This window comes from Ceratotherium simum, chromosome 17 (genome assembly GCF_057802395.1).
Source record: "Ceratotherium simum simum isolate JZ-2026a chromosome 17, ASM5780239v1, whole genome shotgun sequence".
In the NCBI taxonomy this organism is placed as follows: domain Eukaryota; kingdom Metazoa; phylum Chordata; class Mammalia; order Perissodactyla; family Rhinocerotidae; genus Ceratotherium; species Ceratotherium simum.
The window spans coordinates 27,390,027-27,402,102 of NC_141916.1; the positions used below are offsets into that span (position 1 = coordinate 27,390,027).

At 50.9% G+C, this 12,076-nt stretch overlaps 1 protein-coding gene across 1 annotated transcript in view; it reads right to left on the reverse strand.

The window, feature by feature from the left end:
- MUC19 (mucin 19, oligomeric) overlaps positions 1-12,076 on the reverse strand; it is a 129,800-nt gene that overhangs the window by 51,040 nt on the left and 66,684 nt on the right. The window contains 4 exon segments of the mRNA XM_087441908.1: positions 8-912; positions 1,818-2,553; positions 2,556-4,167; positions 4,289-7,718. Of these exon segments, the coding sequence (XP_087298034.1) occupies positions 8-912; positions 1,818-2,553; positions 2,556-4,167; positions 4,289-7,718 (6,683 nt within the window).

A 12,076-nucleotide genomic window follows, 5' to 3' on the forward strand; every position in this document is an offset into this window, starting at 1 on the left:
GTGTCGCCGATCCTTCAGCTGACGGTCCCGTTGTTCCTGACACTCCTGGGGATGGTGCACTTGGCCCTGGTGCTGCAGATGACGTTCCAGTCGTCCCCGATCCTCCAGCGGCAGGCCCAGTAGAGCCTGACCCCCCAGTGGACGGTCCCGTTGTCCCTGAAGCTTCAGCTGATGGCCCTGTGGTCCCTGATCCTCCAGTGGCTGGTCCTGGTGCCACTGTGACTCCAGCTGTTGGCCCAGTTGTTCCTGACCCTCCAGGTGAAGATCCAGGTGACTCTGTCACTCCAGATGATGGTCCAGTTGGCTTCGACCCCTCAGCTGACAGCCCAGTTGTCCCTGACCCTTCAACTGAAGGTCCAGTTGTCCCCGATCCTACAACAGCTGGTCCAGTCGTCTCTGATCCTACCACAGATGGTCCACTGGTCCCTGTTACCCTGGCGCCTGGTCCAGAGGTCGCTGACGCTTCAGCCGATGGCCTTGAGGTCCCTGCTGCTCCAGTTGCTGGTCCTGTAGCCCCTGTGTCTCCAGCTGATGGTCCAGTTGCTCCTGATCTTCCACCTGATGATCCAGTTGTCCCTGATCTTCGATCTGACGGTCCAGTTGTCCCTGACCCTCCAACAGATGGTCCGGTTGTCCCTGATCCCACCACCGATGGGACAGTGGTCCCTGATCCTGGAACAGACGGTCCCGTGGAACCTGATACTCTGGCTGACTGTCCAGTTGTCCCTCGTTCTTCAGCTGATGGTGCTGTGGTCCCTGATCCTCCAGCTGCTGGTCCTGTTGTCTCTAATCGTCCAGCTGATGTTCCACTTGTTCCCGATCCTGGAGCTGCTGGTCCACTTGTCGCTGACTCTCCAACTGATGGTCCAGTTGCCCTCGATCCTGAAACAGGTGGTCCAGTGGTCCCTGATCCTACAGGAGATGGTCCAGTGGACCCTGGTACTCTGGCTGATGGTCCGGTCTGGCTGACGGTGGACCCTCCAACCGACGGTCCAGTTGTCGCTGATCCTTCAGCTGATGGTCCCGTGGTCCCTGGTCCTGCAGTTGCTGGTCCTGTTGCCCCCGTGACGCCAGCTGTTGGCCCAGTGGCTCCGGATCTTCCAGGTGATGACCCAGGTGTCCTGGAACCTACAACAAGTGGAGCAGTGGTTCCTGATCCTTCAGCTGATGGTCCTGTGGTCCCTGATGCTCCAGCCTCTGGTCCTGTTGTCTCTAATCGCCCAGCTGTTGCTCCAGTTGTTCCTGACCCTCCAGGTGATGGTCTAGGTGTCTCAGTCACTCCGGATGAGGGTCTAGTTGTCACTGACGCTTCAGATGATGGTCCAGCTGGTCCTGAGCTCCCAGCTGATGAGCCAGTGGTCTCGGATCCTCGAGCTGAGGGTCCGGTTGTCCCTGACCCTCCAGCGGCTGGTCCGGTTGTCCCTGACCCTCCAGCTGAGGGTCCAGTTGTCCCTGACACTACAACAGATGGCCCAGCGGTTCCTGGTACTCCGGTTGATGGTCCGGGTGTCGCCGATCCTTCAGCTGATGGTCCCGTTGTTCCTGACACTCCTGGGGATGGTGCACTTGGCCCTGGTGCTGCAGATGACGTTCCAGTCGTCCCCGATCCTCCAGCGGCAGGCCCAGTAGAGCCTGACCCCCCAGTGGACAGTCCCGTTGTCCCTGAAGCTTCAGCTGATGGCCCTGTGGTCCCTGATCCTCCAGTGGCTGGTCCTGGTGCCACTGTGACTCCAGCTGTTGGCCCAGTTGTTCCTGACCCTCCAGGTGAAGATCCAGGTGACTCTGTCACTCCAGATGATGGTCCAGTTGGCTTCGACCCTCAGCTGACAGCCCAGTTGTCCCTGACCCTTCAACTGAAGGTCCAGTTGTCCCCGATCCTACAACAGCTGGTCCAGTCGTCTCTGATCCTACCACAGATGGTCCACTGGTCCCTGTTACCCTGGCGCCTGGTCCAGAGGTCGCTGGCGCTTCAGCCGATGGCCTTGAGGTCCCTGCTGCTCCAGTTGCTGGTCCTGTAGCCCCTGTGTCTCCAGCTGATGGTCCAGTTGCTCCTGATCTTCCACCTGATGATCCAGTTGTCCCTGATCTTCGATCTGACGGTCCAGTTGTCCCTGACCCTCCAACAGATGGTCCGGTTGTCCCTGATCCCACCACCGATGGGACAGTGGTCCCTGATCCTGGAACAGACGGTCCCGTGGAACCTGATACTCTGGCTGACTGTCCAGTTGTCCCTCGTTCTTCAGCTGATGGTGCTGTGGTCCCTGATCCTCCAGCTGCTGGTCCTGTTGTCTCTAATCGTCCAGCTGATGTTCCACTTGTTCCCGATCCTGGAGCTGCTGGTCCACTTGTCGCTGACTCTCCAACTGATGGTCCAGTTGCCCTCGATCCTGAAACAGGTGGTCCAGTGGTCCCTGATCCTACAGGAGATGGTCCAGTGGACCCTGGTACTCTGGCTGATGGTCCGGTCTGGCTGACGGTGGACCCTCCAACCGACGGTCCAGTTGTCGCTGATCCTTCAGCTGATGGTCCCGTGGTCCCTGGTCCTGCAGTTGCTGGTCCTGTTGCCCCGTGACGCCAGCTGTTGGCCCAGTGGCTCCGGATCTTCCAGGTGATGACCCAGGTGTCCTGGAACCTACAACAAGTGGAGCAGTGGTTCCTGATCCTTCAGCTGATGGTCCTGTGGTCCCTGATGCTCCAGCCTCTGGTCCTGTTGTCTCTAATCGCCCAGCTGTTGCTCCAGTTGTTCCTGACCCTCCAGGTGATGGTCTAGGTGTCTCAGTCACTCCGGATGAGGGTCTAGTTGTCACTGACGCTTCAGATGATGGTCCAGCTGGTCCTGAGCTCCCAGCTGATGAGCCAGTGGTCTCGGATCCTCGAGCTGAGGGTCCGGTTGTCCCTGACCCTCCAGCGGCTGGTCCGGTTGTCCCTGACCCTCCAGCTGAGGGTCCAGTTGTCCCTGACACTACAACAGATGGCCCAGCGGTTCCTGGTACTCCGGTTGATGGTCCGGGTGTCGCCGATCCTTCAGCTGACGGTCCCGTTGTTCCTGACACTCCTGGGGATGGTGCACTTGGCCCTGGTGCTGCAGATGACGTTCCAGTCGTCCCCGATCCTCCAGCGGCAGGCCCAGTAGAGCCTGACCCCCCAGTGGACGGTCCCGTTGTCCCTGAAGCTTCAGCTGATGGCCCTGTGGTCCCTGATCCTCCAGTGGCTGGTCCTGGTGCCACTGTGACTCCAGCTGTTGGCCCAGTTGTTCCTGACCCTCCAGGTGAAGATCCAGGTGACTCTGTCACTCCAGATGATGGTCCAGTTGGCTTCGACCCCTCAGCTGACAGCCCAGTTGTCCCTGACCCTTCAACTGAAGGTCCAGTTGTCCCCGATCCTACAACAGCTGGTCCAGTCGTCTCTGATCCTACCACAGATGGTCCACTGGTCCCTGTTACCCTGGCGCCTGGTCCAGAGGTCGCTGACGCTTCAGCCGATGGCCTTGAGGTCCCTGCTGCTCCAGTTGCTGGTCCTGTAGCCCCTGTGTCTCCAGCTGATGGTCCAGTTGCTCCTGATCTTCCACCTGATGATCCAGTTGTCCCTGATCTTCGATCTGACGGTCCAGTTGTCCCTGACCCTCCAACAGATGGTCCGGTTGTCCCTGATCCCACCACCGATGGGACAGTGGTCCCTGATCCTGGAACAGACGGTCCCGTGGAACCTGATACTCTGGCTGACTGTCCAGTTGTCCCTCGTTCTTCAGCTGATGGTGCTGTGGTCCCTGATCCTCCAGCTGCTGGTCCTGTTGTCTCTAATCGTCCAGCTGATGTTCCACTTGTTCCCGATCCTGGAGCTGCTGGTCCACTTGTCGCTGACTCTCCAACTGATGGTCCAGTTGCCCTCGATCCTGAAACAGGTGGTCCAGTGGTCCCTGATCCTACAGGAGATGGTCCAGTGGACCCTGGTACTCTGGCTGATGGTCCGGTCTGGCTGACGGTGGACCCTCCAACCGACGGTCCAGTTGTCGCTGATCCTTCAGCTGATGGTCCCGTGGTCCCTGGTCCTGCAGTTGCTGGTCCTGTTGCCCCGTGACGCCAGCTGTTGGCCCAGTGGCTCCGGATCTTCCAGGTGATGACCCAGGTGTCCTGGAACCTACAACAAGTGGAGCAGTGGTTCCTGATCCTTCAGCTGATGGTCCTGTGGTCCCTGATGCTCCAGCCTCTGGTCCTGTTGTCTCTAATCGCCCAGCTGTTGCTCCAGTTGTTCCTGACCCTCCAGGTGATGGTCTAGGTGTCTCAGTCACCCGGATGAGGGTCTAGTTGTCACTGACGCTTCAGATGATGGTCCAGCTGGTCCTGAGCTCCCAGCTGATGAGCCAGTGGTCTCGGATCCTCGAGCTGAGGGTCCGGTTGTCCCTGACCCTCCAGCGGCTGGTCCGGTTGTCCCTGACCCTCCAGCTGAGGGTCCAGTTGTCCCTGACACTACAACAGATGGCCCAGCGGTTCCTGGTACTCCGGTTGATGGTCCGGGTGTCGCCGATCCTTCAGCTGACGGTCCCGTTGTTCCTGACACTCCTGGGGATGGTGCACTTGGCCCTGGTGCTGCAGATGACGTTCCAGTCGTCCCCGATCCTCCAGCGGCAGGCCCAGTAGAGCCTGACCCCCCAGTGGACAGTCCCGTTGTCCCTGAAGCTTCAGCTGATGGCCCTGTGGTCCCTGATCCTCCAGTGGCTGGTCCTGGTGCCACTGTGACTCCAGCTGTTGGCCCAGTTGTTCCTGACCCTCCAGGTGAAGATCCAGGTGACTCTGTCACTCCAGATGATGGTCCAGTTGGCTTCGACCCCTCAGCTGACAGCCCAGTTGTCCCTGACCCTTCAACTGAAGGTCCAGTTGTCCCCGATCCTACAACAGCTGGTCCAGTCGTCTCTGATCCTACCACAGATGGTCCACTGGTCCCTGTTACCCTGGCGCCTGGTCCAGAGGTCGCTGACGCTTCAGCCGATGGCCTTGAGGTCCCTGCTGCTCCAGTTGCTGGTCCTGTAGCCCCTGTGTCTCCAGCTGATGGTCCAGTTGCTCCTGATCTTCCACCTGATGATCCAGTTGTCCCTGATCTTCGATCTGACGGTCCAGTTGTCCCTGACCCTCCAACAGATGGTCCGGTTGTCCCTGATCCCACCACCGATGGGACAGTGGTCCCTGATCCTGGAACAGACGGTCCCGTGGAACCTGATACTCTGGCTGACTGTCCAGTTGTCCCTCGTTCTTCAGCTGATGGTGCTGTGGTCCCTGATCCTCCAGCTGCTGGTCCTGTTGTCTCTAATCGTCCAGCTGATGTTCCACTTGTTCCCGATCCTGGAGCTGCTGGTCCACTTGTCGCTGACTCTCCAACTGATGGTCCAGTTGCCCTCGATCCTGAAACAGGTGGTCCAGTGGTCCCTGATCCTACAGGAGATGGTCCAGTGGACCCTGGTACTCTGGCTGATGGTCCGGTCTGGCTGACGGTGGACCCTCCAACCGACGGTCCAGTTGTCGCTGATCCTTCAGCTGATGGTCCCGTGGTCCCTGGTCCCGCAGTTGCTGGTCCTGTTGCCCCCGTGGCGCCAGCTGTTGGCCCAGTGGCTCCGGATCTTCCAGGTGATGACCCAGGTGTCCTGGAACCTACAACAAGTGGAGCAGTGGTTCCTGATCCTTCAGCTGATGGTCCTGTGGTCCCTGATGCTCCAGCCTCTGGTCCTGTTGTCTCTAATCGCCCAGCTGTTGCTCCAGTTGTTCCTGACCCTCCAGGTGATGGTCTAGGTGTCTCAGTCACTCCGGATGAGGGTCTAGTTGTCACTGACGCTTCAGATGATGGTCCAGCTGGTCCTGAGCTCCCAGCTGATGAGCCAGTGGTCTCGGATCCTCGAGCTGAGGGTCCGGTTGTCCCTGACCCTCCAGCGGCTGGTCCGGTTGTCCCTGACCCTCCAGCTGAGGGTCCAGTTGTCCCTGACACTACAACAGATGGCCCAGCGGTTCCTGGTACTCCGGTTGATGGTCCGGGTGTCGCCGATCCTTCAGCTGACGGTCCCGTTGTTCCTGACACTCCTGGGGATGGTGCACTTGGCCCTGGTGCTGCAGATGACGTTCCAGTCGTCCCCGATCCTCCAGCGGCAGGCCCAGTAGAGCCTGACCCCCCAGTGGACGGTCCCGTTGTCCCTGAAGCTTCAGCTGATGGCCCTGTGGTCCCTGATCCTCCAGTGGCTGGTCCTGGTGCCACTGTGACTCCAGCTGTTGGCCCAGTTGTTCCTGACCCTCCAGGTGAAGATCCAGGTGACTCTGTCACTCCAGATGATGGTCCAGTTGGCTTCGCCCCCTCAGCTGCCAGCCCAGTTGTCCCTGACCCTTCAACTGAAGGTCCAGTTGTCCCCGATCCTACAACAGCTGGTCCAGTCGTCTCTGATCCTACCACAGATGGTCCACTGGTCCCTGTTACCCTGGCGCCTGGTCCAGAGGTCGCTGACGCTTCAGCCGATGGCCTTGAGGTCCCTGCTGCTCCAGTTGCTGGTCCTGTAGCCCCTGTGTCTCCAGCTGATGGTCCAGTTGCTCCTGATCTTCCACCTGATGATCCAGTTGTCCCTGATCTTCGATCTGACGGTCCAGTTGTCCCTGACCCTCCAACAGATGGTCCGGTTGTCCCTGATCCCACCACCGATGGGACAGTGGTCCCTGATCCTGGAACAGACGGTCCCGTGGAACCTGATACTCTGGCTGACTGTCCAGTTGTCCCTCGTTCTTCAGCTGATGGTGCTGTGGTCCCTGATCCTCCAGCTGCTGGTCCTGTTGTCTCTAATCGTCCAGCTGATGTTCCACTTGTTCCCGATCCTGGAGCTGCTGGTCCACTTGTCGCTGACTCTCCAACTGATGGTCCAGTTGCCCTCGATCCTGAAACAGGTGGTCCAGTGGTCCCTGATCCTACAGGAGATGGTCCAGTGGACCCTGGTACTCTGGCTGATGGTCCGGTCTGGCTGACGGTGGACCCTCCAACCGACGGTCCAGTTGTCGCTGATCCTTCAGCTGATGGTCCCGTGGTCCCTGGTCCTGCAGTTGCTGGTCCTGTTGCCCCCGTGACGCCAGCTGTTGGCCCAGTGGCTCCGGATCTTCCAGGTGATGACCCAGGTGTCCTGGAACCTACAACAAGTGGAGCAGTGGTTCCTGATCCTTCAGCTGATGGTCCTGTGGTCCCTGATGCTCCAGCCTCTGGTCCTGTTGTCTCTAATCGCCCAGCTGTTGCTCCAGTTGTTCCTGACCCTCCAGGTGATGGTCTAGGTGTCTCAGTCACTCCGGATGAGGGTCTAGTTGTCACTGACGCTTCAGATGATGGTCCTGTGGTTCCTGATACTCCAGCCTCTGGTCCTGTTGTGTCTACTTGCCCTGCCCATCCAATTGATGATCTAGGTGTCTCAGTTTCTTCAACTAATCTTCCAGTTGTCTCCCCTTGGCTAACTGATGGTCCAGTTGTTCCTCTCAGTCCAGCTGATATTGTAGATGTTCCTGCTACTGATACAGTTGTCCCTCTCAGTCCTGCTGATGTTGCAGAGGTTCCTGATACAACTGATGGTCTCGTTGTCCCTATTCCTCCTGATGATAACTCAGTTGTTACTGATTCTCCGGGTGATGTTGCAATACTCTTCGTCACTCCAGATGATTGTCCAGTTCTTCCTGATCCTCCAACAGAACCTCCAGTCGTACTTGTCAAAACTAATAGTGAAAATAGAATGTTGTTTTAAAGTGTCTTTGTCCTTGTTTAACGTAAAGGCTCATACTGCTTTCCTTCTCCCCTATAGCTTTCTTGCATTGTCCTCCCCATGCCTACCCCCCACATTTCATACCTTTCACTATTTTACAGTGTAAATTCTTCCTACCTTTTTAATCATTCAACAATCATTAATTGAATATCCATATGTCATGTAAGTTCTCAGCAACTTAATTATTACCTCATTTTACCTTCAGAACAACCCTTTGACATATGTAATATTACTTTCCCTTTTCATAGCGAGAAACTAAAGCAGATACTTTAAGTACAGTATTCCCTCCTTATCCTCATGGGATATGTTCCAAGACCCCCAGGGATGACTGAAACCACGAATAGCACCCAAGTCTATCGTCACTATGTTTTTTCCTATTTTTACATACCTATGATAAAGTTTAATTTATAAATCGTGCATAGCAAGAGCTTAACAACCATAACTAATAATAAAATAGAAAAATTGTAACCACAAAATGTAATAAAATTTATGTGAATGTGGTCTCTCTCTCTCTCTTTCAAAATATCTTACTGTTCAAATGGAATCTTTTCCTTCTTAACTAAGAACTTATGCACTGTCATAACTTTTTCAGTTTGAGTTGCAATAGGAAAACTAGCACAAATTTCTTTTTCCTTCTTCACAATTTCTTAGATAGAAGATTGCTTCTTACCATAGATTTTAGCAACCTCAGCACATCATTTTTTTTCTTTTCTTATTAAGTTGAGAACTTTCACCTTTTCACTTAAAGGAAACCCTTTACAGCCTCTCTTTGGAATATCCGAATTGCAGCATCACTACTCTTGCACTTTGGGGACATTATTAAGTAAAATAAGTGTTATTCAGACACATGTACTGTGACACCGTGACAGTTCATCTGATAACCGAGATGGCTACTAAGTGACTAATGAGCGGGTAACATATACAGTGTGGATACACTGGACAAAGGGATGATTTACATCCTGGGCATGATAGAGTGGGACAGCACGAGATTTCACCACATGACTCAGAAAAACATGCAATTTAAAACTTATGAGTTTTTCTTTCTGGAATTTTCCATTTAATATTTTTGGAACATGGTTGGCCACAGGTAACTGAAACCATGAAAAGCAAAACTGCGGATGGGCGGAGACTACTGTGGCTTTTCTAAGATAATATAGCTAGCAAGTAGATAGTTCTCTGCTCCCATAGAACATTCTAGTTGGATGTGAGAGACATGCAGATGTATAAATTAAACTACTATCCAACCAAACAAACAAATTCACAAACAAGATAAGTGTCAGAGCACTAACATAAAGTGAGGTGATATGAAGTAACTGGGATTCTACTTTAGACTGCCTGGCTAGCAAAGACCTCTCTGAAAAGATGTCATTTATTTTGAGATCTGACAAGAAGAAGCAGACAACGATGTGAAATGAGCTACATATGCTAGAGAAGCAGAATTAGAAAGTGAATGTATATGGATCACGGGAGGTTGGGGGAAGACATTAGAAGATGAGGACATATACATAGGATTGGGCAAGTTACTATGAATCAAGGGTGGGAAATTGGACATTTTTCTAAATGCAATGGAATATAATTTTATGCAGGGGAGTGATACAGTAGTCCCCCCTTATCCATGGTTTCATTTTCTGTGGTTTCACTTACCAATGGTGAACCGTGGTCTGAAAATATTAAATGAAAAATTTCAGAAATAAGCAATTCCTAAGTTTTAACTTGCATACTGTCCTGAGTAGCGTGATGAAATCTCACACCATCCTGCTCTGTCCATACGGGATGTGAATCACCCCTTTGTCCAGTGGATCCACACTGTATACATTACCCGCCTGTTAGTCACTTAGTAGCCATCTTGGTAATCAGATGACTGTGGAGGTATCTCAGTGCTTGTGTTCAAGTAACCCTTATTTTACTTAATAATGGCCCCACAGTGCAGTGGTAGTGATGCTGGCAATTTGGATATGCCAAAGAGAAGCTGTAAAGTGTTTCCTTTAAGTGAAAAGGTGAAAATTCTCAACTTAACAAGGAAAGAAAAAAAAATGTATGCTGAGGTTGCTAAAATCTATGGTAACTTTTATTACAGTATATTATTATAATTGTTCTATTTTATTATTAGTTATTGTTGTTAACCTCTTATTGTGCCTAATTTATAAATTAAATTTATCACAGGTATGGGTGTATAGGAAAAAACATAGCATATATTGGGTTCAGTACTATCTGCAGTTTCAGGCATCCACTGGGGGTCTTAGAATGTATCCCCCGTGGATAATGGGGGACTATTGTAGATTTATCTGTAATTAAAATCCCTCTTTCCACTCTGTTTCATCTCTCATCTGTGGCATTCTAAGCTCATGCTGGGCGTTGTCTCTTTTATTCTAAGCTCCGACTTGTTCCACAGCCCATTCTATATCACAATTGTTTCTACCCTGTCCTCTGGAATCCAGTCGGTGATTTAAAAAATCTCTTCTATATGCTTAACTGCTTTACAAAATGCTTCTGCCTCTTCCTGGCCTTAACCTAATGGGACTAATTCTGCAACAACTTGGCATAACCCAGCGTGCTCTAGATCTGAGATCCTAATATCAAGAATTCTACAAAGGGATGAATTGAGGATGGAAACCTTGGATTTGTAAAAATATAGATCTACACAGTGATGTGTGTGTGTGTGTGTGTGTGTGTGTATGGGTGCATGTTTCCAGCGAAGCTCCCTTACTTGGGTATAACAGCATATAGCCTACTCCCTCCCACATCTCCAATCTTTCCAGAAGGTTCTCTTTCACACAGCCTGTTATTTTTATTTCATTGATAAGAATAAAGCCTCTTGATCTTTTACCAGACTGGAAGCTCCTATTCATTTGTTTACTTATTTACCAGATATTTATCAAGTCAGGCACTGAGCTAGGCCCTGGGAACAAAAGTGTAAACTAAAACAGGCAAGGTAACAAGATCTTTCTCTAATTTTGACAGAAATCCATCATGTTGGTGGCCTGTCTAGTAATGGAGAATGACTGGATGAAGAATCAACAATCTAGGCCCTGCTCTGGCCCTACAACATACTCATCCTGTGACTGCAGTAAACCCATTGACTTCATATATGAAATGCGAATAATTAGTGATATATTGTCAATTGCACCAGGTGGTTCTACGATTCAAGCAAGTAAATATATGTGAAAATATTTTGTCCTTTTTAAACTTAGTGTACTTTTTCTGATTATCATTTTTATTTTTGCTAAAACAGATTAAGATGACTCACAAATGATGTTATACAATGGTTAATGACTGCCTCATATCTTTATTTGTCAACTTACCAAGTTGTACTCAATATATCCAGTAGAAACCAAAGTATAAAAACAGTGTTATTTTATTCTACCAATTACATTTTTCAAGCACTTTTTTTTGTTTTGTTTTGGTGAGGAAGATTGGCCCTGATCTAACATCTGTTGCCAATCTTCCTCTTTTTGCTTGAGGAAGATTGTTGCTGAGCTAACATCTGCGCCAATCTTCCTCTATTTTGTATGTGAGATGCCACCATAGCATGGCTTGATGACCAGTATAGGTCTGTGCCCGGGATCCAAATCTGCAAACCCCAGGCAGCCGAAGCAGAGAGCACAAACCTAATCATTACACCATGGGGCTCGCCCCTCAAGAACTTTTTTTTTTTCTTTGTGAGGAAGATTAGCCCTGAGCTAACACCTGTTGCCAATCCTTCTCTTTTTTGCTGAGGAAGATTGGCTCTGGGCTAACATGCGTGCCCATCTTCCTCCACTTTATGTGGGACACCTGCCGCAGTGTGGCTTGATGTGCAGTGCCTAGGTCCACGCCCAGGATCCGAACCTGCAAACCCCGGTGCTGTCAGAAGCAGACCATGCGAACTTAACCACTATGCAGCCGGGCCTTTTTTTTTTTTTTTTTTTTTTGCCTATTTCATGAGAAATATTTGCCATTCCTATTTATTTATTTATTTGTTGTCCATATCTTTAGTCCTTCGAAACAAGTTAAGTATTTTTAATAAAGGGTGGCAACATCCATTGCATATTCACATAGTTCCCTGACAGGTAAGCTTTGAGCAAATGAGTTATAGTCTGTCCTATTTGCAAATTCTAGAAAAGAAGACTTTTTTAAACCAATGTGTAGAGATTTTAGGAAGCAGACTGTTTTCTGAATTTTTAGACAAATCAGAAAGCAATGTTATTTATTAAATTATTCTCAGAAATGGGAAAAGCTGTTTATCAAGGTTCTAAATCACTTTTCTGTTCAATAAAGAACTTATGAAAAAACATGTTTAATATTTTATTTTTATTTTATTATATTTTTTTT